Genomic DNA, 26,703 nt, shown 5'->3' with positions numbered 1-26,703 from the left:
GCCTCTCAGCCAATGTGAACTCTGTTGAGTCGCAAGCCATTACCACAGCTTTCTTGTATGAGATTTCCCACATTCCTTGGCGGATATCTCACAGAACCTTCTGAACCAACTCGACTGTATCGAAGAAGGCTTCCCGCTCAGTGTCGACCTTGGTGAGCCCCAGTCCCAACACAAGCGTCCTGCGATCCTCGGGATCTCTCGTAGACATGAGACTGGCAATCTGTGCGGCGTAGAGCTGTCCCAGAGTTTCTCTCTCATCACCTCCACCGCCGAGAAGAGTCTTGGGCGTGAGGTGGACCGAGGGGAGCAGGCCCCGGCTACTTGAAGGCAGGCTGAGGTCGACCATACCGCCTGATGAAGCTTGCAGAGGTACTTGGATCTGACGAGTAGGTCAGTATGGTCAATTCTTAAAAGTTCTACAAAGACATCGAAGACTTACCCATTGTGAGAGCTTGCCGTCTTGTGAAATTGTCAATACAAACTTGTCGGAGAAGGAGACTGAAGTGACTTCTGTAGGAACGCCATTCACTGTTCCCGTTTCCTGCCTGTTCCGTGCGGGGAAGGCCTCTTCTCTGATTCCTTGAGGTTCCATCGTATTGGCTGTTTTGAGGAAGTGTTTTGGGAGGGATAGAGTGTTTTTAAGACTCAAGCTTCTGAGTCTTGGGAAGTGGCTTTATAACTTGGTCTCGTGGGTGTGTGATGTAGATCGTTTGTTGAAGTCGTACGTTGGACTCGCAGGGCCAACTCTGTGTGCAGTTGCCAGCCAGGCAGTGAGGGACCCGTCGAATCCACAGCAGCGGGCAACAGGGGGTGGGGTGGAGATCGCCCCGCACTAAGCCTAAAATAGCCAGAGGGCTGGCGGTCAGCACGGCAGAACCTTTTTCATCCAAAAATTTCCAGAATTTGGCAGCGCATTTCAGTGATCTTCAGCGTTGAGTGAGAGAAACGTGAGATTTACTTCATGTGCATCTCCTAATCTTGATACCCTTATTAAAATGCCAATTTCTTGGAGGCATTGACAAATTGTTTTACGACGCAATATCCCAAAATTTGATCCGTTTTCTGGACTTTGATGGCTTGATCTAACCTCACCTGGATCAGCAACGAAAGTCAGTCTCATCCGCCTAAGCTTTGTCTAGTGAGGTGAGAGAAGCCGAAGAAGCAACATCGGGGGGGGGTTTTTTTTTTTTTGGCTCCAGTTCAGAACAACACCACACACCACAAAGAATCTACATTGTAGACAATCAGAAGTCGTCATACTTTCAAGATGGGAAAATTCGTTCCCAGACAACGAAAGCACAAGGTGCTCGCCCGCGAAAGGGCCAAGGAGAACGGCACTATCCCGGACTCGAATGCGGATGAGATTCTCCCCGAAGACCAGAAGCGTCTACAGGATAAGAGAGCGCAGCTCAAGGCCGAATTACAAGGAGACGGCGCCAAGGCCAGCGGCAAGAAGGCGAAGCGGCTGGAAAAGTACATCACCAACAAGCTTCGCAAAGATGAGAATCGCGAAATCCTCGCCAAGCTCGCACAGCAAAAGGTCGACACGAGCCTTTTCGCGAGTACCAAGACTCTCGGTCAGGGCAAGGAATCCAAGCGCCAGACCTTGACTAGGGCGTTACGGGAGAAGAACGCCGGATTGGACGTCGACGCGGATGCGGAGGAGCTGCTTTATGAAGAGAGGGAAGAGGCACCCGAGGCGGATTCCGACGAGAGCGAAGACGAGGCTCCAAAGGCCCCTAAGCCGCAAGCTCCCAAGGCCACGGTCAAGGCATCTGCGCCAGTACCAGAAGCGAAATCAAAGTCAACACCAGTAGTACCTCCACAAGCAACAGCGCCAGCACCAGCACCAGTACCAGCACCAGCATCGAAGCCGGAATCGCAACCCGCCACATCTGTGGGATCTGGTCTGAAGCGCCCGCTGGACGTCGATGAGTCGGGACGACCAGTGCTTCGGAAGCGTCAAAAGAGGGGCGGCGTTACGTCCAAATTCTCCATTGCCGAGCCGGAGAAGGTGAAGGATGCAGAGGACGACTGGAGTGGTTTCAGCGATGACCCAGAGGAGAAATCAAGCGATGAGGAGGACGCTTCCGTAGAGGAATCTGGAGAATCAAGCGAAGGTTCCGAAGAGTCAGAGGAAGACGACGAGGACGACGAAGACGAGTCCACCAGCACAAGGCAATCTGCCTTCAAGGCCTGGGCTCTTGCGCAAAGAAACGAGGCCCTTGGTTTCGAATCAACAACAGAGGCCTCTACAGCACTGGAAATTCCCAGGCCAGAGAACTTCGAGCCACGCCCGCTTGAGCAGGAACCGCTACCTCAGGAACTACAGCCGACGACAAACCTTGCACGCAAGGCATATGCTGTCGCTGTGACGAGGACGCCAGAGATCCAGGAAGTTCGTATGAAACTCCCGGTTGTTGCTGAGGAACAGAAGATCATGGAGATGATTCACAACAACGACATTGTCGTCGTGTGCGGTTCTACAGGTTCCGGTAAGACGACCCAGGTACCGCAGTTCTTGTATGAGGCTGGTTATGGTTCTCCTGGCTCTGCTACTCCGGGCATGATTGGTGTCACGCAGCCTCGACGAGTTGCTGCCGTGAGCATGTCAAAACGTGTTGCCCAAGAATTGGGTGACCACTCGGACAGAGTCGGATACCAGATCCGATTCGAGGGCACAGCTTCGGCCAAGACGGCCGTCAAGTTTATGACGGATGGTGTGTTGCTGCGAGAGATGGCGCAAGACTTCTCTCTGAAGAAGTACTCAGCAATCATCATCGACGAGGCCCACGAGAGAAGTGTCAACACAGATATCCTCATTGGAATGCTGAGTCGTATCAACAACATCCGCAAGGGCGATGACAAGGTCGATCCCTCGATCAAGCCGCTCAAGATCATCATCATGTCCGCGACGCTGAGGGTCGAAGACATGACCAACAATACCACACTATTCCCCACCCCGCCCCCGTAGTCGAGGTCGAAGGACGACAGCATCCCGTCACGATTCATTTCGCGAGGCGCACACAGTCCGACTTCGTCGAGGAGGCCTTTAACAAGATCATGCGTGGTCACAGGAAGCTGCCGCCCGGAGGCTTTTTGGTGTTTCTTACCGGTCAAAACGAGATCAGGTACCTGAGCAAGCGGCTGAGGGAAGCATTTGGTGGTTTCACAGAAGCCAGCGCGCCCAAGGTCCAGATCTCGGCCACCGACGCGCCTATGGAGGTCGAAGATATCGACTTTGGCGAGGTTGAGGATACCATCGCTGCCGACATTGACGACGGCCTCGACGAGGATGAAGACATGGAGCACGAGGACGACAAGGAGTTTGAGATCGAGGGAGAGGAGGGAGAGACGGGGCCTATGAAGATGCAAGTCTTACCTCTTTACTCTCTCTTGCCGACCAAAGAACAGATGAGAGTATTTGAGGACCCTCCCGAAAATCATCGCCAAGTTATCCTGGCAACCAACGTTGCGGAAACCAGTTTGACGATTCCGGGCATCCGTTACGTCTTTGACTGTGGCCGGTCCAAAGAGCGACAATATGATCGCTTCAGCGGAGTACAAACCTACGAAATCGGCTGGACCAGCAAGGCCAGTGCCAGCCAGCGTGCTGGTCGTGCCGGTCGTACGGGACCCGGCCATTGCTACAGACTCTACTCCTCGGCCGTCTACGAGAGAGACCTGCCCGAGTTCACAGACCCCGAAATCCTGCGGATGCCCGTCGACGGCGTCGTGCTCCAGCTCAAGTCAATGAACCTCTCCAACGTCGTCAACTTCCCCTTCCCGACGCCGCCGAACCGTATGGGTCTCCGCCAGGCCGAGAAGCTGCTCACCTACCTCTCAGCCATCGCGCCGGAAGGACAAATCACAAAAATCGGATCGACAATGTCCATCTTCCCGCTCTCGCCCCGCTTCGCCCGCATCCTCCTCGTCGGCCACCAACACGACTGCCTGCCGTACACCATCATGATGGTGGCGGCGCTCTCGGCCGCCGAGGTCTTTGTCCCGGAACACCAGGCGATCCCCTCCCTCGCCGCGCGCGATGAGTCCGACTTCCGCCGCACCGCCGACATCATCGCCGAGGACCGCCAGGCCAACATCAGACGCCTCTTCAACGCCGCGCACAAGAACTTCTGCTACCTGGACGACCGGTCCGACGCCATCAAGCTCCTCCAGGTCGTCGGCGAGTACGCCCACGACCCGACGGAGAAGTGGTGCGAGGACCACTTTGTCCGGCACAAGGTCATGAAGGAGGTGACGCAGCTGCGCCAGCAAATCACCGAGCTCCTCCGCGCCAACATCCCCGCCTTCAAGAACCTCAAATACCAGGACCGGCTCGACGCCCCCTCGGACAAGCAGGTCGCCTACCTCAAGCAGATGGTGGCCGCCGGCTTCATCGACCACGTCGCCCTCCGCGCCGACAAGGCCCCCGTGCCGCCCGAGGTGACGCGCAAGCCCGGCCGCGCCATCGACGTGCCCTACATCCCGCTCTCGCCGCTCGGCGTGGGCCACGGCGCGGAAAAGTACATTTACATCCACCCGACGTCGCCGCTCGCGCACCTCAGCCCGGCCGAGTGCCCCGAGTTCGTCGTGTACTCGCAGCTCCAGCGCGCGACGCAGGGCGCGGACGTGAACAAGACGCCCAAGACGAGGATGCTCGCGCTCACGGACGTCACGGGCGGGCAGCTCGCGAGTTTGGCCAAGGGCACGCCGCTCGTGAGCTACGGGAAGCCGGTCAAGGAGATTTCGTCCACGGCGAATACGCGCGAGGTGTGGGTTGTGCCGTATCTCAGGGCCGAGGGGGTTGGTGGTCAGGGGTGGCCGTTGCCGATGAAGAAGGTCGTGCAGCGCAGGGTTGCTGGGAAGGGATGGGTTGTTGAATGAAACGCGGGGGAATTAAAAAAGTTGGTATAAGCATATTTCAAAAGAATAGAATGGGACACAAAGACATTCACTGTTACTCTAATATCTCGCTCGACCTTAAGGCGACAACGAATCGTTGATCTGCGAGGGAAAGACCGGCTTATCTCAATGAGTCGGAACCCCAACGCGCCGTCAACCAGAGTCAGTTTCTTTTCCCAATGATTCAGTCATTTGCCAGTCAAACCGGTAGAGCCGCCGCTTCTATATGAGCGAATCGGGTAGAACGGTACCTTTGGATGGAAACTCCTCCCCACCCCAATGCCAAACCTCCCAAAACAAGAGTCAAAACCAGCCGGTGATTCAAAAACGTGGCGAGCTGGGCGGTAGAATCGGTTCACAACCTGAACCTTCTTTTTCCGAGACAAGGGGGGGGTTCTTTTTCATTCAGTATGGACCATGCGTTCTCCTCCCTCCCTTCTCCATCTTCCGCTTTCATCGGCTCGTTTGCGGGTGAGAGGTGGTTTGGAGGTGGGAAGGGGGAGACATTCAGGCCTCGAGTAACTCTCGGACACGGGTGTCCCAAAGGAAAACTTCGGACGAAGGAAATTGTGAAGCGGGTAAAGCTGCAGATGCACGCCCGTGGCCGGGCCCGAGCGAGAGACTTGACTTGTACTGGTTTTCCTTCGAGAAGGATGTTTTCCGTTTGTTCTAGTGTCATTGACTGCCGATTCTATTCGTTCGCCGAAATTATACCAAATTTCTTATTTCTTGAACGAAGCCTAAGTGAAGCCGAAGACAGAACGCGGGGTACAATCGACTGATATCGTGACGATAACGACAAGCTTTACTTGTTGCTGATTCATACGCCAAACCTTTTCTTATTTATATAGCCGTTCCGGTTAGGATTCTCTCTTCTGTTTGGGTCTTGGTTTGGAGAGCTCTTGCTCGTTACGCTATCCTGCCCTGCATCAATAATAGCACAGGGTCGTCGTTGTTTGCAGTAAGCCACCCTTCCCCCCTTCCGGACCGGGCTCCGATGATATTGCAACAGCAGAAGTCGACCTGGAAGGAAAACGAAGCTCTCATTGACGAATGCATGAGTGTTCTCCGAGAAATTGAGATGAAAATGTCACTCTTCTCAGGCGTCGCCGTCGTCACCGGCGCTGCTTCAGGTAAGGTCACATAGGTTTCTTCGAGACTTGGACGGCGTATATCCAGTCATAATTTGAAGGAATTAAAGAGAAATCTGGAAGCTAGACTAACTTAATAAATAGGAATCGGCCGTCAGGTGGCAATTTCATTCGCCCGCGAGGGCTGCAAGCGCATCGCCCTTCTCGACAGAGATGAGGACGGCGCGCTGGAGACGGCTCGCATGTGCCGGGAGGCCAATGGGGAGACGCGCACTTTCGTCATGGAGATTGACAACCGGAACGACGAGGACATTGCTTCGTGTATGGAGAACGTCGTGGAAGAATGGGGCCGGATCGACTATGCAGTCAACTGTGCAGGTAAGAACTCTCCGTCTTTACACATTCCCCTTCCAGGTCTACTCTGAAATTACATGTGGCATTACCATGTAATAAAGATATTGGAGAGATTATTGACGCTACTTTGCAGGCATGTTTGGACCAAAAGCACCGTCACACCTCCTGACGCCCGCCGAGTTTGACGAAATCACCAACATCAACTACCGCGGCACATGGTTGTGCTCGCGGGCGGAGCTCACGCATATGATCAAGCAAGAATCCATGAAGACGCACGACGGCAGGCCAGGTAACCGGGGCGTCATTGTCAATGTCGCGAGTAATCTGAGTTTGGTCAGCCGGCCAGAGACACGTGAGTCTGAGCCAAGAATCCCCTTTTTTCCATGTGTGAAGTGCAACAGCTGACATCGTGGTAGCGGCCTATAATGCTTCTGAGGCGGCTATTCTCAGCATGACGAGAAGTGATGCCATCGATGTGGGTTTTTTTTCTGCAATAGAAAGACTTATCGGGTTTCCAGTCTAACAGCTAGTAGTATGCAAAGTACAATATCCGCGTCAACTGCGTGTGTCCAGGGATCATTGAGTAAGTTCCGGGAGTGACTGCATGAATGTTGTTGATCACGAGGGCTGACCGGGACGTCCAGCACGCCCATGACAAGCGAAGTCTCGCCAGATGATCCCATCATCGCAGTAGCGCCTATGAAGCGGAAAGGAACGCCGCAGGAAGTTGCCGATGCCGTCTTGTTCCTCTGCAGTTCCAAGGCGTCCTTTATCCACGGCGCCTCGTTGTCCGTCGACGGCGGCTACGTTATCAACTAGGATGGATCCTTATTGGGTCCCTTGGTGTTACCTGTTGTATTATCAAAAGGAAGATGAGATACAGAGAGACACAAAGAGAGAGAGAGAGAGAGAGATAGAGAAAAAATTGCCTTTAGAGAAGAATGGCTATGAAGAACCTAGTTGAAACGGAAGCCTGGCGAGCAGATTGGGATCTGTGAATAGATCTCACTGTTGGGAGACCATCGATGCATTGTCACAGTGTATACATAGAGTCACTTACAATCAATAGTGAACTCATGTCGTCCATTTAGAGGTTGCTCGTAGCGATATTGTTTGCGTGCTAGGACTATTGAAGTCGGAGAAGTACGAAATGTAGTACGCGCAATCTCGTCCGTAGTCTTGGCAGAAAAATGCAAATATCTCCGAAACATCTTCTACTTGTTGAGTGATGTTCGGGCGGTGATCTACTCATGGGATCTATTCTAGTGTTAAAATAGAAAGACTAGTGGTAACGCGACACGACGCAAGTCAAAGTATCCGAAAAGTCTCCATGATCTACATTTTCCCCAGACTATATATGTAAGACTTCCTTCGCTCACTACATCAAAAATAACAATCTCAAAAAAAAAAGCCTAATTCAGAATAACCATCACTTAAAATGACCTCCAAAACACCAAAAATCCTCATCGTCGGCGCAACAGGCCAGACGGGAAGCGCAACAATCGCAGCCCTGGCCTCAACCCCCAACCCGCCCCAACTCCTCGCTCTCACCCGGTCCCCATCCTCTCCCAAATCTCAAGCCCTCCTCAAACTATTCACAGACCACTCATCACCACCACCAATAACCCTCATCCAAGGCACACCCGAAAACCCATCCCCAATCTTCGCCTCCCACCCAGACATCTCCGCCCTCTACCTCGTAACCGTCCCGCCCGGAGACGAAGCGCAGGCCATACCCCTCATCGACGCAGCCATCGCCCACAACGTCCCACACATTGTCTTCTCGAGCGTCGACCGCGGAGGCGACGAGCGCTCGTGGACGAACCCGACGCCCGTGCCGCACTTTGCGGCAAAGCACCGCGTCGAGGTGTACCTCCGCGACAAGACGCGCGGCACGGCCACGAAATGGACGATTCTGAGGCCGGCGGGGTTCATGGATAATTACCGAGCCGAGGCGGGGGCTATGGGGTCCGTCATGGGCGGGTTATGGGCGACGATGCCGGCGGGTGGGAGGAAGATACAGCTTGTCAGCGCGAGGGATATCGGGCTCTTTGCGGCTCGGGCTCTGACGGAAGGTCCCGAGGGAGGATGGGGTGGTAGGGCGCTGGGGCTCGCTGGGGATGAGATTGGTTTCGAGGAAGCGGAGGAGGTGTTTGAGAGGGTTGTTGGGCAGAGGATGCCGAGGACGTGGGGGGTTGTCGGGCGGTCTGTGAGGTGGGCTTTTGAGGATGCCGGGAGGAGTATGGAGTGGTTTGAGGGGGAAGGGTATAAGGCTGATGTTGAGATGTTGAGGGGGATGGAGCCGAGGTTGCAGAGCTGGGAGACGTGGTTGAGGGAGAGTAGTGGGTGGGTGAAGGGTGACGAGGAGGAGGAGTAGAATAAAGGGGTTCAAGAGAGGTTCCATGGAGGTCAGCAATGGTGGTTGATACCACTTTTCAAGAGCTTTGAAGAGCGCCGAAGACCATAGATTTCAAGCCTCGTCTTAACTTAGTATCAAAAGACAAATATGAGGGAGGGTTCGGAGCCGCCTCTTTTTGTCATGGAAGATTCTGGTATGAAAAGTGTAGACAAGCCCATTCCACTGCGCAGAACGCTTGAGAACATGAGCAGGACAAGCCGCGAGGCTCTGTAGCCGATAAGCCATCGCCACTATCTCAATAACAAGCACCTAGGCCGTGTGGTCGAGGGGTTAATCGGGCTGTAGAGGCCCCGACTATGCAGTGATGTATCCTGTTTATTTCGGGATCCAAATCCGATTCCTTGATCGGTCTCCCCATCGTTGTTTTGTCTTTCCCTCTCTCTAGAAGAACCATAGAAATCATGCTCTGCTGACTGAAAAAGGGGGTATCATTACTAAATCAAAACGCTATATATGAGTGAGCCAAAATCCAACTCGTCTTCTTTTTGATCCTCCACAACAACACCAATCTCACGAAGACGGACCAGGCGTGGTAGCCGGCGTCGCAATCTTGCTCTTCTTCCTCTTCGGCTTCGGTCCGTTGGGCGTCTTGGGACTCTTCCCCTCCTTCCCCTCCTTCTTGGCCTCCTCAGCCAGCTTGGTATTAATCACCGGCTTCGGCTGCGCCTGCGAAGCCTGCTGCGACGACGACTGCGACTGCGACGGCGGCGGCGGCGGTGCAATCTTGTCCTTGCGCCCCGTGCTCGCGAAGTGGAAGTCGCCGGGCCTGCCCGTGATGGGGTTCTCGTCAAAGTAGTCGCCGCCGTGGCGCATGTGGATCGCAAAGGACTCCTCCGCCAGCCTGTCGAGCGCGTTGGCCGTCGAGTCCTTTTTGCTGTTGCTTGACTTGTTGGCGCCCGTCGAGGTCTTGCTGCCGTTTGCTGCGCCTTCGGCGGCGGGTGTGTCTGCTGCTGCTGCTGCCGCTCCTCCGTCTTTCGCGCGGGAGAGGGCGGAGGGTGGCGTCGGTTGGGTGTAGACGTGGCCCAGGGAGGGCGTCCATTTACGTACGCTGTCGGCTGCGGGGAGAACTTTTCTCATTGATTCGGCAATTGATTCCTGTTGTTATAGTTAGACTCCATCATCCTTCTTAAAAAAAAGAAAGAAAAAAAAAAAGTGTGCCATCTCTTTCGTGAGAGGGAAGGGGAAACCTACAATCCTCGAGCTGAGAAGATCGCCCAGCGTCGGCGCCTGATAGATATTCTCCCCAACGACAAAGTAATACGCCAGGGGCTTCGTCTCCATGCGCCCGCGGTCGAGGTTCTTCTGCCTCGTCTGCTTGACAATCGTCCACACGCCCGTGCCCATGACCATGTCGGCGGGCGCGTGCAGGACCCTGAACTCGAGCCCGGCCATCTTGTCGAGCTCGCTCTCGAACGCCTCGCGCGTGGCGAGGTTCTTGAGGAGGGCCGGGTTAAACATGGCCTGGTTCGTGATGACGGCGTTGTTGGACTGGCGGTCAAAGAAGGGCGACTCAGCAAAGTAGAAGAGCACGCTGTTGGAGTGGATGCCCTGCATCGAGGCCGCGATGTCGGGGGCGCGCCATTGGATCTCGTCCAGGGGCGGGTCGTTTGGATTGGACATTTCTTTGGGGGGTGGGTGAAGGGGAATCGTTCGGTTCGTTGGGAGGGTGGTGTGTTCGAATGAGGTTATTGACGAATTCGTGTTGTGCTGTGTAGGCGTGGGTGGGTGACGTTGGGAGGGCCTGATTGCGGAGCTTTCTGAGCCGGAGAAGCTCTCCAACTTTTGTATCGTGGGGCCGGCCGGAGCTTGTTCGACTCCAGGGGCTGGATCGACAGGGGTGTTTTGCGGGGAGCTGTCACGTGATGCTACTGCCTGCCGACAACCTCCATTCTCCAAGCTCCAAGACAAGCATCATCAAATTCCAACAACACAGAACAAACTCCCATCCCACGGAATTCACCGCAAAAAAAGAACAACACAGCATCAATACCCAAGTAAACAACGTCAAATCAACTCGAAACCCCTCCCCAAAAATGGACCTCCTCTCGAGCGTCCGCAAATCCGGCTCCCGCGGCGGCGTCAACTTTAGCTGGGACGAAGTCGCCAACTCCTCCCACCGCGAAAACTACCTCGGCCACAGCCTCAAAGCCCCCGTCGGCCGCTGGCAAAAGGGCCGCGACCTAAACTGGTACGCGAAAGGCGGCGACGACGACGCCGGCGCGATAGAGGGCGAGACGGAACAAGAGAGGCAAGAGCGCGAGCGGAAAGAGGAGCTGCGGAAGATCAAAGAGGTCGAGGAGGATGCGCTTGCGCGCGCGCTGGGATTGCCTGTGCCGCAGCGGGACTCGTCGGGCGCGAATGCGGTTGAGGTGAGCGGGGCTAGGGGTCTCGGCGGTGGTGCCGGGGCTGGTGATGCGAAGCCGCTAGAGGAGGAAGGGGCCAAGGGTGGGCTTGTTGTTAGTGAGAAGAGGGAGCGGAGGGATCGTGATGAGGATAGGGAGAGAAGGCGGAGGCGGAGTAGGAGTCGTAGCCCCCGAAGAGAGAGGAGGAGGGATGGCGAGAGGAGACGGAGTCGGGATCGGGGCGCGGAGCGCGGAGAGGAGAGGCGTCATCATCATCGCCGCGGCGAAGGGAGGGAGCATGGTGGTCGGGAGCGGAGAGATCGCGATCGCGATCGCGATGAGGGGCGGGAGAGGCGGCATCATCGCAAGGCGAGAAGCCGGAGCCGTGAGGGTGAAGGTGAGCGAGAGCGCGGACCGAGAGAGCATCGTCGGCGGAGCAGGAGTAGAGAGGGTCAGCGGCCGCGGTCGAGGGACCGCCGGCGTAGTCCGGATGAGCGTCACCGATGAAGGCCGGTAGAATACTGTGAATGCTGTGACCGAGGAGACAAAACAATGATACCCATGTCACTTTTGATGCGCAAACAAGCGCAATTAGAACACACAGTCCACAAGAGCATCCGCTGTCAAATTGGCGTTGAACGGGAACCAACAATTAATACGTGCCTGGTCACAATGTCATCGCATGCGTATCTATAACCCACTATGACTTGACAGAGACGTTTTGACTAGTGACTTTGCGAAGATAGAATCCCATTTTATGACTCAACTTCAACCTGGTCTGCGGATTGATCCAGCCCTTGAGGCTGAAATAAATGCCGACATCTACCTCACTGTACCTATTTTTCATCAACCTGAACGCCAGTCCCGAATAACTCCAATCCCGTCATTGACAGTACAAAATCGTAAACACAGCTTAAGCGCTGAACGATGTCACGTAGTACTATCAGTTGTTAGTACACTCCCTTCAAGTCGCATGCAAGGATAATCTTACAGTGAGTACGGCGTCGTCTGCAGTAGCATCATCATACTGCGGCACGTAGACGTACAGAATCAAAGCATGGTCGTCAGCAAAAGCAGCAACAACCCTCCCCTCGAGCCTCCCTACACTCAACACTCGACTCCAGTCCTTGCCATCCACCCTCACCGTCGCCCACTTCTCCGGCCCGCCTTCCTTGAACTTGACGCTCGGGTGCTCATCAACGGGCATCTCCAGCTGCGTAGGGTCCAGCTCCGGATTGACGAGCCCGGACCAAGTACTCGAGACGTCGACGGCCTCGGTGGCGATCCGCAGCTTCAGGTTACCAAACATGTTGGCGCTGAGCTCTAGCTTAGGACTCACGCGGGAGTTTGTGCCGGACGAGACGGCGAGCTTGGTGAAGCGGTCCGAGATGGCCTTGAGCTGGAGCAGAGGCGGCATGGTGATGTGCACGTCTGTCTCGCGCACCGTGGGCTGCATGATTGTCTCTACCGTCTCTGGATGCAGCACCCGCACGGGGATGTCCTGGGTGATGATCTTCTCGCGCTCGCGGCGCAGAGACGTCTCTAGATGCTCAGCTGCGAATCCCTGGTCGTCCTCGTCAAAAGGGTCGTTTTCGAGGCCAGCGTAGGCGGCATTGCGGCCCGGGAGACCTGATCCCGAGGAGGCGTTCGTCGTGGTCGTGATCGTCATGGACAGCACAGGAATTCCATCCTTCTTGGTCAGTCGCAGCGAGGCGGAGGTGCTGTTGAGCGCAGAACGTAGAGCACGTTGAAGGGGTTGCAGTGGCAGCTCTAGATTGATGGTGTTGTGCTCTTCGGCGGATTGGATGTGATAGCTGTCAAAGATGAAGTCCATGGGTAGAGAACTGGGCCATGATTCAGTAACCATAGCTTCCGAACACGCTACCAGAGCCAGAGTGCAGCAATCTTACGACCAGACTTGAGAACCCGTGTCGGGAATGACGGTGAAGCGCGCCGTTTCATCGTCTAGGCGAACCCATGCGATCTTCTCGAGCGAATTGAGAGCAGCGGTGAGCTCTGTAAAGCGAAGGGAACGGCGAGAGAGTCAACAAGCGAACCCGAGGACGTAGCAAAGCCGGCGGGCGGGCGGGCAAACAGGCAGGCATGGGGGTTGTGGGGTCAAACGCACTGGAAAAGGTACGGATGTTTTTGAGCTCCGTCTTGAATCGCATTTTCGAAATCTCGATCTCTCAAAGAGATGGCCGTCCGTCCGTCCGTACAGGGAAAACCTTATAAGAACAGGGAGACACAACACAGAAAGAGAACCCCCGGCTGCAGTTGACTGGCGAAGGGTGTGGGTTGTGGTTACAGGGCGGGGAGGCACGGGGGGGGGGGGAGCTGATTGCCTCTTTTGGTGTAGACGCGTAAAGTGGAAAGAGAAACGACGCGATCTTACCTTTCAGAGGTGTGGTGCAGACGGTGCAGTGCGATGACAGTGTGGTACGCCGTCGTGCGTGGTGCTGCCACTGGCAAAGAGAAGGCACCGGGCAAAGGTGGTGCACGCCTGCCGCCACGCTGCACTGCAAGCTGCTGCCAGCCACGATGGTCTGCAGAAAAACGGCACGGAAGTCTTTAGCGCGGGGCATCTACCCCTGCTTAGCGTACCCACATTGGGAGACCTCACCCCATTCACAGTTCGCGCCTACCCCGCCATCGCCTGAGGTCCACGGCGTCGCGCAAAAGACGGGAGGAGGGCGAGACCGCTCTCTGTGATGGCCGGCCAGTTGGATAATGTCCCGACCGGCTTCACTTTCCACCCCTTTTTCCTTTGATTCAAGATCTCGGGGAACTGGGTGGATGGTATGGACGTCGACGGGTGTGGAGGGTAGTGTTAGTTAGGAGTTTTGCGTCACAGTGAAGGAGTGTCAGTCTGTCTCGACTGCCTGGCTTTTAGGCGGCCTCAATATCTTCACTTTCACCATGAGATGAGGAAATAAAATGTGTTCAAGATCGTTGTGAAAAGCTGGAAATTCTTTACAGGTATTGGACAAATGAAATCCGTCTCCTATACCATCTGCTGTCTTATAAGACTGATGAGGCTTCGCCCAAGTCATGATGTTCCCGTCAAACTACTGTGTAAAGGCCTGGCTTGGTTGTCATAATGCCAGTCCTACCATCCGCTGTGATGCCTTCGTCTACCGGCCTCTCAAAACCACTGTCGTGCATCCCTGTCCTTCATCTGTTCATCGCTTGTGTACGCTGACGGCGTCGAGTCGAATTGCTCCAGGCCGCAAGAAGTCGCCATGTCTCTGCTTAGACCTCCCGCGACAGTGATATATCCCCAGTCTCACCAAGAGGCGTAAACGATACCTCCAGTGTTATTTCTTTGGTGATTTCGACCCAGGAGCTTTCCGATCTTCTTGGATAAAGTGCTCGATCCACTTCCTCCTCCACACTTCGCGGTCCTCCCAAGGCTCTTTTGTTGGCGTTTCTTCCTGTTCCTTGGGCACCTCTTGAGGAATGGACGCCATGTTGTGATCCAGCGAGTGGATGAGAGAGTTGAGCCGCGGCAGGAGCTGACCGCGAAAGTATTTGGATGTTTTGCGAGTACGTTGTAGTTGCGTATGACATATCTCGCACGGCATCCAGCCCCAGTACATGTAATTGCGCGTCGGCTTCGTCGTCGGCACCACAGGATGTCCACAGTCGCACCGCATGCTCACCCGGCACCAAGGGCAGTGCGGCTCATCGACGCTGGCGACGCCGAGCCAGTGTTGTATGCAGTCGCCGCCGAAGCGGTGGCCGCAGGGAAGATATCGCCAAATCTCCTTGTCGCCCTCCTCCTTGACCTCGCCTACTTTTTCGTAACATATTGCGCAGCAGGTATCGTCGGCAGCGGGATTCGAAGCCATCTCCTGCTTCCGCATAACAGATTTGAAAATGTTCATCGTCTCCAGCGGGAAGGGGACATGGAATTCGCTATAAGACCCAGCCAGCGTCGGAAGAAAAAAAAACTTGCTAGAGGAAGTCGAGTCCGGACTAACCGAAGCCTTTGTTGCTAGAGCCAAACGGCGGTCGAACAGTGATAAACAAAGAAGATGAGGAACATGACAAAGAAGGGGAAAAGAGAGGTACGGCACCCAGACAGGAAGAGCCACTGACTTTAGGAAACCTAATCGTGCCTTGCAGATGGCTCGACATTGACCTCCGCCGTTGGACCGTTCCGGATCCTCTACCGGGTCAGCCATGTCTTTCTCAAGGAAAGAAGAGGTATGGTGCACGGTGCCATACCTTGAGTACAAGGTGTGCCGCCGACTCGCTGGGCTATGCTTGACATGTGCGCTGGCAGCATTTAGTCTTGGTCTGACCTTTCTGGGAAACATCGAGCATTGGTTGGAGAGCGTGTGACGCTTGACGCTTGTCAGAAGGAATGCGTGCCCCTCCTCCAGGTCCTCCAGGAAAGGAACCGTTTCGGCGCTGCTGACCTCCACCATTTCATCCCACTCTTGTCACATTGAACAAGAGTGAGATGCGATGCTGAGGAGGGGTTCATGGAGGGGGAGGGAAACGAAAAAAGAAAAAAAAAGATAGAGGAGCCGCCGTCTCCGATAGCGAAAGAGAGAAACATGACGGGCCAAGCTAGGTAAGGTGTAGAGACATGCAGGACGGAAACACGGGCGCCTGAGCGGTGCTTGTTTCGGACATGTGGTTGCGCCTGACCCCAACTCAGACCAAACAGAGCAGAGATAGAGCGAGACAGTCGACCAAAGTGAGGCAGGTTGGCAGGCGGCATAAGGTTCAGCTGATGTTGATTTCAGCATTGAAATGTATGCAGTTTTAGCCACCCCTTATTGCCACTTGATTCCCACGTTTGCCGACTACCTAGCAATGCGGAACCAGAACTTGGTGGTGCTTGGATGGATACGAAGTACGAAGTAGGTCGAAGATCTGGGTCGCTTTACATAGAGACTTTCCTGGAACAGGCGATTGTCGAGAGAGACATCGCAGACTTAGCCTCTTGGTGACAGCCTGACTAGATCGGCCAACTCGGCCGAAGGCTTGCCAGTTCGCGTGCCTATCCACATCCCGCGTTGCATGCAGGGCGGAAGAAACGAGGAACGGGGTTCTATGCGGCAACGATATGTGTCTGACGAAAAGCTAAGGCATTCAGCCGAGTGTCCTCGTGGTCGGCAACGGGGCAAGGCATCCGGTACACGGAAGTGAGGCTGAAGTGCGTGTTAGATTGATGACTACCGCCTATTACCAGCTCCATCATCTTCATCGTCACTGTCGTCTCTAAAGCCCTCTTCCAGGCTGGCGCAGAGACACATGTGTTAGTTACAAGGCCAGGCGACTAAAAACAGGGAGGCGGGGAGAATTGCTCGACTCACTCTCTACCCAAGCGTCTCGTGCTACCATGTCTGTCTCGCCGAGCATCTTCTGACAAAGCTCTCCGGGTATCTTCACCAACCTCCCCAAGCTCCTCTCCATCTTCTGACGAATAACCGTCTTCGGAAGCGTCGGTCGCGATGACGAGTCGTTCATGAGCATTCCGCCGCCAGGTTGACGGGACCATCATCCTGGCAATCGCATTTTGCACGCGGTGTCGTAATGACACGGTCGAGGTCGATATGGTATCGAGAGGCAGATATTGGCTATAGCGACTGCGCCATCTGCGCCAGAGCGGGATGGCAACGTAGGTCGAAACGAGGAAGAGAATGAGCGAGATGATGGCAGGCACGATCAAGGTCTAGACATATGACGACAGGAGGTCAGCTCAAGAGATCTAGGTATCATGAGACAGTTGCGGAGAGAGATTGAGGCTTGATTAGAGAGGATGATGGAGCGCACCTTTATGACTGACATCGTGGTGCCCATGGTGGGCCTGGCGATGATGTCGCGTAGATATTTGTCGACCTTGCGTCCTGGTGGGAAAGATTTCCCCCTGATTCGGTGTTGCGCTGAATGATGGCAAGGCTACGGTTAACAGCAAGCTTAGCTGAGGACTGCGGCCGGCCAGTGCGGACGAAGCCACGGGCAGGCTAAAGCCAAAAGAGGCGGCCCTGTCAAGCTGTCTGCCCAGGCCCCAGTGCCCAGGTGGTGTTGACGTGACACGGAGCAAAGCAGTGGAGGTTGACAGGCATACGCAATCAAAAAGCCACTTGGCCCCGGCCGGCGCCGGGCATGGCAGCTTGGAGGCACAGGCTAACCTTGATGGGCCCACTAGAAAAGCGCATCCTGCCAGAAAGTGTTTGGATAAGCACCTGTACGAATACCTAGGTACCTGCCCGCAAGGTACCTGACGCTGACAGAAGCGCTTTCGATAGTTCAGTTCACAAACACCTTAGCGGAGGTATCGCGAGTGACTAGAAACCGGCTCTCATAATGGTTTCCCCTTAGGTACGATTCTATTATATCTCTCTTGCATTTCGTTCTTTCGTTCTCTCACCATTAGTGTAGTTCCAATGATGAGAATATCCGCAGTATTTCGATCTTACTCAACTTGGCAGGTGAGCTTTATTGTCGAAAAGGTCGGGTCGCGGGATGACTTGAGCGCGGACTCCCCGGGACCCTTATCTGATGTGCTCAAGCGAGAGCCGAAGATAAGACACCTCGAAAAATGGCACCATTGAGGACCACCGTGCTACTGTGGGATTGCCGCTGATGTTTCTATTTCTGCATCAACAAAGCAACGCTCAGTGGAAATGCCAGTCTCGTACGATATCGACAGGGCAAGCCGCAGACGAGCAAATATCCAAGGTTTGCGGTACCAAAAGTACTAAGCAGACAGGTCGTCGTAATACGGTAATAGTCGAGGCTCCCAAGAATTCCGATCAAATATCGCTGGGCCTCAATGGTGTGGACCTCTCGGGAAGTCGTCTTGTCTCCCCACCGCCACCTTTCCATGTGGAGGTACATGGTTCGAGAGACCCTCTGGCTCAAAAGGGACAGACAGGGCAAGCATTGTAATTGGGCCTTAGGGTTCTTGTCGCCATCTTTAACATCAGCACCACCGTAACGGAGGGTCTGCTAGGGAAGGGTTAGGGGAGCCTGGGGAGGGACCAACCCGCCCCGGCGCCCATACTTTAGGAACCCGCCCAATGAGGGGGTCTATCGGGTCATTGGATGGACAGCCTAGAGATCCTCGCAAGGAGAGTGCGAGAGTTCGCTGTTTTGGGCGTTTACAAACGGACGAATGCGAGGAAGGGATTGCGAAGTGAAGAATCGATTACATCTGAGGCGATGGGCCAGAAGAGAAGGTACTTCAAGGTATGGCTAAATGCGACTGGTTGAAGCACCAAATGTCCACGAGCGTCGGCGATAAGGTAGGCAATGTTAGAGTTTCTCTCTCGACGGACTATTTGACGTATCACTGGCGAACCCAGCACGAGACTTGCAGATGCCGATGGCGATCTTTGGCGCTTTTTTATTTGGCTCAACCTACGGACTTTGGTTACTTGTCGCCGGACTCACATACCAGATACCTACTTACCTATGTACTCATAGTCATTCTCTCTTCGCGCCTTCCTGAAGTCGTCCGAGTCCACGTCCCTCGGCCTCAACCCCTGAAAGACGCAGCAAGCGGGCTGCGGCGCCCCGTCACATCGCATGCCAATCCTAATTAACCATTCTATGGGTGCGGCGTGGCATTGAATGCGGATGGATATTGGACGTTGAGCTTTTCGCAAGTCCACTAACTCCCCGAGGCGTCCTGCCCGAATAATCCTTCGCACTTTGATTTTGATACGGAGTACCTACCTACCTACTTTACGGATACTCAATATTATCGCGCAACTAAACTTCTTTCTCAAGTCAAGCGCGCCAACAGAACATCCCCACCTCCCAACGCCAACGCCGCATGCGTTCGAGTTTCCTCTGCCTCTCACCTTCTCCTCTCGTCCATTTCGCGCCTCCGTCTGCGTTGACTTCTCTCGTCGTCCCTTCCATTCACATCTTCTCGCATCCATCCCGTACACTACGTCTCTGGCCGCGCCCGCGCCCATTCCAGTCCAGCTGTCACTACTGCAACGCACTGAGCTGGCCCGGTACCTTACCTTATTAGCCAAGACCTCGAAACTTCCCAATTCGCGCCGTCCGGTATCCCCACTGGCCTCGCCTCCAACGCCATTCACCTCGAGTCCCATCCTCTTCTTCCTCCCACCCCAGAACGCTCAGACAGTTTCCGCACAAGAAATCGCATTTCTGCTGCCCTTAAAGTGTCAAGTCAATCGCGGCCCCTTGTTTGTAACGTCGTCTTCACAGCGACGAGACCACCCGCCGCCCAAAAGCAAACCTGCACGGCTACCACCTCATCCCATGCTGGACGTGCTGCTGCTGCCGCTGGCCACTAAATTAGGTAGTCTATTTGCTCAACTGCCGCCTAGCCAACGCTCTGGATTGCCTGTTTAGCTACCTTAGAGGATAGGACGGCTTGTGGAGGAACGGATTCTAGACGGAACGCGCGAGCGAGCAGCACCTCAGCTCCTCGTTTCCCCTTCCCTCCCCCTCACGTGGGAAACCTGGTCCCACGGTCACAACATACACACGACCAAAGGCTATCATCATCGTCAGCTCGCCAGACCCATCTGCAGTTCGTCAGCCTGCGAACCGGTCGTGGCAGAATTCGGATACCTGTCCCGGCTTTGCTTCATACCCGGCAACCCAACCACACACTCTTTGTGACGCACCACTTGCTTTTCGCGATTCCATCTTGTTCATATTCCGAAACCCCTGCTCCATCCTACCGTACTCGCTGCAACCTGCGCAACTTTTTCGGACACCTACCTGTTACCTTGCGTCTCTTGCCCAGAAACGTTTCTACTCGAGAAAGCGAACCAAGTATCGACGGATTAATCAGCCCCTTTGCCTCTTTATACTATACCACCACCTTTGTCGCATTCGAGGGTGACTACAGAGGTACGTCGAGTGCCCCCAGGGGACCCCCTCCTTTCAGTCCCGGTCTCAAGTCCCAAACCTCTGTCTGCTTCGATCCAAACTTGGGCAGACGACATGCTAAAACATAACCGATTCATGCAGACAGAGATTACAACACGCCACATTGCAACTTGCTATCCCAACTGCCTCCGAAAGGCTCCACGTCCGGCAGCTAGAGGAGGTTCAATCATGCGACCGGCCTTGGCCATCCCTCTCGCCCGAACTATTACCCAGATCCGTCAGTTCAGAATCTGAAGACACACCCAATCGATCGAGGTTTACGTGAGAGGGCCAGGTTTTTCACCTGCCTCCCCGTCCCGCGCCCGTCATGTCTTCCACCGACAAGTCGAGACAATCATCAGGAGGAAAGTCTTTCTTCTCACGAAGTAGGAAAGACAAACGCAACACCAGCGACGAAGGTCGCCATCTGGCTGGAGCCGATTACTCCGATACGGCCAGCGTACACTCGCGCGCTTCTCGCCACCATCGCGACTCGTCCGTCGTTTCGATCGACCAATACCCCGAATCTGGCATGACTGCCGGTCCCATGACGAGTATCCCCTACGACAGCATACCCGACCGATCACCAGTGCCCATCGAATACTTACCCAAGGGCGATCAAGCAGCGGTGCTTCGCCCGAGTCCTTCGCCGCATCATCTCAACAAAGTCACAAGCGACTTTCACCAGTATCCCACCTTCGACACGTCCACAATGGCGGGGGGAGCGGGCTCACATGCGTCGGCGCAGCGTGCACCGGCGTCAAATATCACAATGGCCAGTACAGGCCGCCAGACGCAATACCAACAGTGGGGACCAGGGCCTGCTCGCGGAAGCACGGCGAGCACAATCAATGGGTCCCACAACCCCAGATACGATTCGTACATGACATCGGCGGGTCGTAGTTCCGCTGACCAAGCCAGCATATTCTCATCAGGTAATGGAGGCACCTATGACTTAGCAGCAAATCGCTCATCAAGACCAGCACTGCCCAGTGCTTCTTCGCAGAGTTCCTATTCCTCGCACATGTCCTATAGGGACTCGACGCACCCTTCCTCGCACCGACTGACAAAGTTCCCCGGCATGGGGCCCACTGGACACGATGGGTTTCATTTCCCCCGGCCGGATAACGACGAAATCATCGGCCAGATGTTTCTGGCCTTGATGCAAAAACGAGGATGGCACAACCTACCCGAGCAGGCTCGCCGACAGATGGTCGCGTACGCGGCGGACAAGAAATGGACGCTGCTATACCAGGACCGATTGACCGAATGGCAAGGAGAACAAAAGAGGAGGCAAACAGCGAAACCAAATCAGTATGCGGCCCCGGAGATTCTGGTCAACTCGGACGAGGAGGGTTCACCGGAATGGTACGTCCGACGCGTGATGGATAATAGCTTGGATACAAAGGGCTTGGGAAGTTTGGAGGTCAACCTCAGAACGCAACAGATTGGTTGGGTTAAGCGCTTCATCGAGTGTCAGGGGCAAGTCGCGTTGACCAACGTCCTGATGAAGATCAACCGCAAGACCGCCATAGGACCGGTGCAAGATGGGAGATCAGACCGAAACTTCGACCGCGAATACGATATCATCAAGTGTCTAAAGGCCTTGATGAACAATAAGTTTGGCGCCGACGATGCTCTAGTCCATCAACAAGTCATAATCGCATTAGGGACTTCCTTGACCTCCCAGCGCTTGACAACCCGCAAGTTGGTCAGCGAAGTGCTCACTTTCTTGTGCCACTGGGGCGATGGGGAAGGTCACCTGAAGGTTATCCAAGCTCTCGATTCCGTCAAGGCACAACAAGGAGAAAATGGCCGATTCGACGCTTGGATGCGACTTGTTGAAGTCACGGTGGACGGGCGTGGAAAGATGGGCAGTATGGTCGGAGCCAGTGATGAGGTCCGAAGCGGTGGCATCGGCATGGAGAACCTGCTCATGGAATACGCCGTTGCGACGCTGATTCTCATCAACATGATTGTCGATGCGCCGGAGAAGGATCTGCAGTTGCGGATGCACATCCGCGCCCAGTTTACAGCATGTGGGATCAGGCGCATCCTGACCAAGATGGAGTCGTTCCAATACGACCTCATCGACAAGCAGGTTGAGCATTTCCGAACCAATGAGGCTATCGACTACGAGGATCTGCTGGAAAAGGAGAACAACAGCATCAAGGACAACGTCGAAGGGGAAGTTAAGGACCTCAACGACCCTGTCCAGATCGTGGATGCCATCCAGCAGCGTTTGCATGGAAGCAAGACGCAGGACTACTTCGTCTCAGCGCTACAGCATCTGCTACTCATTCGCGACAATGATGGCGAAGAGCGGCTGCGAATGTTCCAGCTGGTGGACTCGATGTTGAGTTACGTGGCCATGGATAGGCGTTTGCCCAACATGGACCTCAAGCAAAGCCTGAACTTCACTGTCCAGAGTCTGTTAGATAAGCTTCACACGGATTCCGAGGCCAGGCAAGCCCAAGATGAGGCACTCGAGGCACGCCAGGTTGCTGACGCTGCCATGGCGGAGAGAGACGAGATGAAGGAAAGATTAGAGCTGGGCGCCGATGGACTCGTGGCAAAGCTCCAAAAGCAACTGGATGAGCAGGCGAGATTCATCGAAGCTCAAAGGCGACAAGCCGAAGGACTGAAGGCCGAGCTGGAGAATATACAGACCCTGCGTCAGAAGGAAGCTCAACGGTATGAGCTCGAGACCCGAGAGCTTTACCTCATGCTTAGAGACGCACAAGACGTTGCTGCCTCTAATGCTGTCAAGGGCGCCAACAAGCTCGGGGAAGAAGATCCGGCTCGGATGCAGGGCATTTTGGACCGTGACCGACTCATGGAGCGTCTTCAGATGCAGATTGAACGCCAAAAGACTCAGTTCAAGTTGGAGGGTAGAGTGTGGGGAGATGCTGTTGGGCCATCTGATCGATTGCGCGCTCTCCGTGAGGAGATGGACGACAGTGCGGTGGGATCAGGACTTGGTACGCCGCCAAGAGACTTCACAAACAGTATGCTCGGAAGTGTCAACCGCAATACAAAGATCACCCGTAAGCCAGTCAACGGTCGTGGCGAGCCTATGGAAGGCGACTTCCCCGAAAGCGAGGACGTCGAGATGGACGAGGACGGAGTTGTCTATGAGAAGCCCCGGGTCGTCCAGCTCCGCCGCCCCGTTATGGATTCCAACCAAAAGGCCGGTCTCTTTGGCGAGATGGCCGGCAAGGTCAAGAAGTACGAGGGAAGCGATTCAGAAGATGCCGAGGGCGCAACGACCGGCCCTTCTCATCCGAGCCTCGAATCCGGCTCTCCCATCACGCCTGCCGATGGCGAACCTCCCAAGATCCAGATTACTGGGGCTGCCGCGCCGCCTCCTCCACCTCCGCCGCCACCCATGCCCGGTCAACCCGGTATTCCACCACCACCACCTCCTCCTCCTCCACCACCGCCTCCGCCCATGCCGGGGATGCTGTCTCCGACCGGGGCGCCACCTCCACCTCCGCCCCCGCCTCCGCCTCCACCACCCCCAGGCGGTCTTCCAGGAATGCCACCACCTCCCCCTCCGCCATTGCCTGGCGCCATTTCAGGCCACTTCCTATCACAGGCCACACCTTTCGCCGGCGGGAATTCTATCGGCTTGCCTATCGTTCGTCCAAAGAAGAAGCTCAAGGCTCTTCATTGGGACAAGGTCGACTCTCATATGACTACGCATTGGGCCGCCCATGCCCCGTCTGCTGAGGAACGTGAAGAGAAGTACCTTGAACTTAGCCGCAAGGGTATCTTGGACGAGGTTGAGAAGCTCTTCATGGCCAAGGAAATCAAGAGACTTGGAGTCGGCGGTGGCGCGAAGAAGGATGACAAGAAGCAGATCATCTCCGGAGACCTCCGCAAAGCTTTCGGTATGCATTTGTTCCTTTTCTCGCATCTTGTCTAAATGACACCAACTGACACCTCTTAGAAATTGCCTTCGCCAAGTTTTCTCAGGTTTCCGTTGAGAAAGTTGTGCAGTCCATCATCCATTGCGACAAGGACATTCTGGATAACTCTGTTGTCATGGACTTCCTGCGCAAGGATGATTTGTGCAATATTCCGGATAACACAGCGAAGCAGATGGCTCCGTATAGCAAGGATTGGACTGGCGCGAACCCCGACAAGGCCGAACGCGAACAGGACCCTGCCGAACTCACCAGACAGGACCAGATTTACCTGTTCACAGCCTTTGAATTGCACCATTACTGGAAGGCCCGTATGCGAGCCCTTGCCCTTACTAGGAGCTTCGAGCCCGACTTTGACGAGATCACGGAGAAGATGCGCCAAGTTGTCGGCGTGTCCGAGTCTCTGCGAGACTCGGTGTCCCTCATGAACGTTCTCGGTCTCATTCTCGATATCGGAAACTACATGAACGACGCCAACAAGCAGGCCCGCGGTTTCAAGCTGAGCTCTCTCGCCCGTCTGGGCATGGTCAAGGATGACAAGAATGAATCCACGCTCGCCGATCTCGTCGAGCGAATCGTTCGCAACCAGTACCCCGAATGGGAAGATTTCTCGGATGACATCAATGGTGTCGTGATGGCTCAGAAGATCAACATTGAGCAAGTTCAGCAGGACGCCAAGCAGTACATCGACACGGTGAAGAACGTTCAGACGTCTCTCGATGCCGGTAACCTGAGCGATTCCAAGAAGTTCCATCCCCAAGATCGTGTTAGTCAAATTGTCCAAAGAATTATGAAGGACGCGAGAAGAAAGGCGGAGGAGATGCAGCTGTACCTGGAGGAGATGATGAAGACTTACAACGATATTATGGTCTTCTATGGTGAAGACCCCACCGACGAGAACGCCCGCAGAGACTTCTTCGCCAAGCTTGCCATGTTTATCATGGGCTGGAAGAAGTCCCGGGAGAAGAACGTTCAGCTCGAGGAGACGCGCAGGCGCAACGAGGCTTCTATGAAGCGGAAGCACGCCCAGCTCCAGGTATCGAATGCCAAGGTGGAAGGAGCACCGCCTTCGCCATCAAGCGCAGGTGCTATGGACTCATTGCTGGAGAAGCTGCGCGCTGCTGCGCCTCAGACACGAGACCAAAGAGATCGTCGTCGTAGGGCTAGACTCAAGGATCGTCACCAGGTGCGAGTCGCATCTGGACAGAAGATCCCTGATCCAGATGAAATCCCCGAGGTCGAAGTCTCCCTACAACAAGTGCCCAAGGAGGCGACTATTGACGAAGAAGGCAATCCCATCAGTCCGGGATTGTCGTCACCCAGAGAAGCTGGAGAGGACGACGTGGCCGATCGTGCGGCGTTGTTGCTACAAGGTATACGTGGAGGAGATGGGGCCGACGAGGCCGATCCGGAGAAGCGAGAGAGCCTGCGGCGCTCGAGGAGGCAGACGGCCGAGGAAGAGAGGAGGACGAGAAGACGCAGGCGGGAAAAGGCAACGTCCACAAACACCGCCGTCAGCGAAGGAGACACGACTGTGACGGAAGCGAAGGAGGAGGAGATACCCCCGACACCTTCGATTGAGAACACGCCTGTAGAGCCATGAGCCCGGATCTCATGTGGGAAAGAAAAAGTCACCAGTCGGAGTCGTATATACACAAAAAACTACGTAATGTTTACTACTTCGAAGAACACTAGCATTGAGGGGGGAAATACCCATCCCCTCTACACAAGCTCAATCACACAGTACCTACCATCTTGTCAGTTGGAGGGGAGGAAGGGACTGACGATTCGGAGTGGCCCTTTTTTTCGATTGTGAATTATTCCCCCAAACGATATATAGGTGGCCGAAAAGGAGTCGGGGCGCTTGCAACTATCGGGCGTCTTTGTACTGCATCGCTGCATCATTGCGCGTTTTTGGTGGCCACTTGGCTCTTCTCTTTTTACGGGATCAACACCTTCAGACGCATAAGGGAATGGAGAATGCTGGACTCCCGGCTGGTCTTTGGGTTTGGCATTCTGAAATTTTCTGGAGCTGTTTGTATTCTGTTGCATGGCGGGGAGTGGTGGCGGTGCATGGCAGATGGGCTCGGATGAGCTGGTGAAGGATTGGGGGTTGTGTGAGAAGAATGGGGGCTTCTTGATAAGGACGGATAAGGGAGGATTTTTGAAGGATTGGCTGTAGGAAGGAAGGTGAATTGAGGATGAAGACTATGTTCCAATGATGCGATTGTGAAGCAACTCGTCTGGTGTGTGGGCTTCATGTGACATGTATACGAGCGGTTTGCTTAGATGCCACGCTGACACTGGGTTTGGTGGTAGGGTGAAGAGGCGAGAACTCTCGATCTGTATCTAACACATCTTTGGCTATTTGAAGGTTGAAGATGGATGGGTACCATAAGGGTCCTCCCGAAACCTGCATAGCACGTCTTCAATACATACCATAGACCAACAACCTCCAAGAGTCCAAACTATCCCGCACACAGCCAACACGCATCTACTCAAACGTTTCTGGGCAACAATCGCCTGTGCTATGGTAGAGCCTCCCTCTCCGTCTCGTCGCACCAACTTTCGTGGTCGATCTCCTCCCATTTCCGACCGTCCCTTGTGTTCAAATGGCCGGTAATCAGGCGGCGTAGCAATGCCAGCGCATGCCCCTGGCTTTACTCTGTGGTTTATTTAGAGAGGAATACACTGAGGATGGTGAAGAAGAATCTAAGAGGAGGGTTTTGTGTATTGACCTTTTTCTTTCTGGCAACGTAGCGTTATATTGTCAATATTGGGTCTTCGCC

The 26,703-nt window shown here is 54.7% G+C and overlaps 10 protein-coding genes across 10 annotated transcripts; 5 read left to right on the top strand and 5 right to left on the bottom strand.

The window, feature by feature from the left end:
- Positions 1–88: 88 nt before the first annotated feature.
- On the bottom strand, positions 89–592 carry BDP81DRAFT_388299 (uncharacterized protein; the record flags this gene model as incomplete). The annotated part of the gene is made up of 2 exons (XM_060587090.1): positions 89–379; positions 440–592. 2 exons carry the CDS (start codon positions 590–592, stop codon positions 89–91), a joined length of 444 nt encoding a protein of 147 aa, XP_060451409.1.
- Positions 593–1,267: 675 nt separating this feature from the next.
- Positions 1,268–4,960, top strand: BDP81DRAFT_401462 (helicase associated domain-containing protein; the record flags this gene model as incomplete). The annotated part of the gene is made up of 2 exons (XM_060588809.1): positions 1,268–2,970; positions 3,021–4,960. The coding sequence occupies 2 exons, from the start codon at positions 1,268–1,270 to the stop codon at positions 4,885–4,887; spliced, it is 3,570 nt and encodes a 1,189-aa protein (XP_060451408.1). The 3' UTR covers positions 4,888–4,960.
- Positions 4,961–5,992: 1,032 nt separating this feature from the next.
- BDP81DRAFT_388297 (short chain dehydrogenase) lies at positions 5,993–7,169 on the top strand (the record flags this gene model as incomplete). Its single annotated transcript, XM_060587089.1, has 6 exons — positions 5,993–6,038; positions 6,141–6,374; positions 6,484–6,702; positions 6,767–6,825; positions 6,884–6,933; positions 6,995–7,169. The coding sequence occupies 6 exons, from the start codon at positions 5,993–5,995 to the stop codon at positions 7,167–7,169; spliced, it is 783 nt and encodes a 260-aa protein (XP_060451407.1).
- Positions 7,170–7,788: 619 nt separating this feature from the next.
- On the top strand, positions 7,789–9,069 carry BDP81DRAFT_466963 (uncharacterized protein; the record flags this gene model as incomplete). Its single annotated transcript, XM_060594446.1, has 1 exon — positions 7,789–9,069. The coding sequence occupies one exon, from the start codon at positions 7,789–7,791 to the stop codon at positions 8,725–8,727; it is 939 nt and encodes a 312-aa protein (XP_060451406.1). The 3' UTR covers positions 8,728–9,069.
- Positions 9,070–9,279: 210 nt separating this feature from the next.
- On the bottom strand, positions 9,280–10,389 carry BDP81DRAFT_388295 (MED6 mediator sub complex component; the record flags this gene model as incomplete). The annotated part of the gene is made up of 2 exons (XM_060587088.1): positions 9,280–9,864; positions 9,961–10,389. The coding sequence occupies 2 exons, from the start codon at positions 10,387–10,389 to the stop codon at positions 9,280–9,282; spliced, it is 1,014 nt and encodes a 337-aa protein (XP_060451405.1).
- Positions 10,390–10,802: 413 nt separating this feature from the next.
- BDP81DRAFT_444114 (kinase phosphorylation protein-domain-containing protein) lies at positions 10,803–11,900 on the top strand (the record flags this gene model as incomplete). The annotated part of the gene is made up of 2 exons (XM_060591787.1): positions 10,803–11,508; positions 11,854–11,900. 2 exons carry the CDS (start codon positions 10,803–10,805, stop codon positions 11,898–11,900), a joined length of 753 nt encoding a protein of 250 aa, XP_060451404.1.
- Positions 11,822–13,434, bottom strand: BDP81DRAFT_3041 (putative mitotic and DNA damage checkpoint protein hus1). The gene is made up of 2 exons (XM_060583146.1): positions 12,103–13,434; positions 11,822–12,051 (listed from the first exon to the last, which is right to left on the bottom strand). The coding sequence occupies exons 1-2, from the start codon at positions 12,976–12,978 to the stop codon at positions 12,025–12,027; spliced, it is 903 nt and encodes a 300-aa protein (XP_060451403.1). The 5' UTR covers positions 12,979–13,434; the 3' UTR covers positions 11,822–12,024.
- A 994-nt stretch (positions 13,435–14,428) lies between these two features.
- Positions 14,429–14,998, bottom strand: BDP81DRAFT_388292 (uncharacterized protein; the record flags this gene model as incomplete). Its single annotated transcript, XM_060587087.1, has 1 exon — positions 14,429–14,998. The coding sequence occupies one exon, from the start codon at positions 14,996–14,998 to the stop codon at positions 14,429–14,431; it is 570 nt and encodes a 189-aa protein (XP_060451402.1).
- A 1,343-nt stretch (positions 14,999–16,341) lies between these two features.
- BDP81DRAFT_412533 (uncharacterized protein) lies at positions 16,342–17,260 on the bottom strand. The gene is made up of 2 exons (XM_060589225.1): positions 16,902–17,260; positions 16,342–16,800 (listed from the first exon to the last, which is right to left on the bottom strand). The coding sequence occupies exons 1-2, from the start codon at positions 16,926–16,928 to the stop codon at positions 16,438–16,440; spliced, it is 390 nt and encodes a 129-aa protein (XP_060451401.1). The 5' UTR covers positions 16,929–17,260; the 3' UTR covers positions 16,342–16,437.
- Positions 17,261–19,827: 2,567 nt separating this feature from the next.
- On the top strand, positions 19,828–25,686 carry BDP81DRAFT_2973 (uncharacterized protein). The gene is made up of 4 exons (XM_060583105.1): positions 19,828–19,967; positions 20,088–20,920; positions 20,969–23,878; positions 23,938–25,686. The coding sequence occupies exons 2-4, from the start codon at positions 20,314–20,316 to the stop codon at positions 25,515–25,517; spliced, it is 5,097 nt and encodes a 1,698-aa protein (XP_060451400.1). The 5' UTR covers positions 19,828–19,967; positions 20,088–20,313; the 3' UTR covers positions 25,518–25,686.
- The last annotated feature ends 1,017 nt before the right edge of the window (positions 25,687–26,703 follow it).

Source organism: Colletotrichum phormii, assembly GCF_030913505.1.
Source record: "Colletotrichum phormii strain CBS 102054 chromosome Unknown BDP81scaffold_1, whole genome shotgun sequence".
In the NCBI taxonomy this organism is placed as follows: domain Eukaryota; kingdom Fungi; phylum Ascomycota; class Sordariomycetes; order Glomerellales; family Glomerellaceae; genus Colletotrichum; species Colletotrichum phormii.
Note: the sequence above shows the minus strand (reverse complement) of the source record. Positions and strands in the feature narration are given on the sequence as shown.

Bases quoted from the DNA above. Each gene is read 5' to 3' on its own strand.
- BDP81DRAFT_412533 (XM_060589225.1), bottom strand. From the start codon at position 16,928: ATGGGCACCACGATGTCAGTCATAAAG. The intron at 16,801-16,901 runs GTGCGCTCCATC...TCATATGTCTAG, and splicing joins CCACGATGTCAGTCATAAAG to ACCTTGATCGTGCCTGCCAT.
- BDP81DRAFT_2973 (XM_060583105.1), top strand. From the start codon at position 20,314: ATGTCTTCCACCGACAAGTCGAGACAATCATCAGGAGGAAAGTCTTTC. The intron at 20,921-20,968 runs GTAATGGAGGCA...CATCAAGACCAG, and splicing joins AGCCAGCATATTCTCATCAG to CACTGCCCAGTGCTTCTTCG. The intron at 23,879-23,937 runs GTATGCATTTGT...GACACCTCTTAG, and splicing joins AGACCTCCGCAAAGCTTTCG to AAATTGCCTTCGCCAAGTTT.
- BDP81DRAFT_3041 (XM_060583146.1), bottom strand. From the start codon at position 12,978: ATGGTTACTGAATCATGGCCCAGTTCTCTACCCATGGACTTCATCTTT. The intron at 12,052-12,102 runs GTAAGATTATCC...AACAACTGATAG, and splicing joins CAGACGACGCCGTACTCACT to TACTACGTGACATCGTTCAG.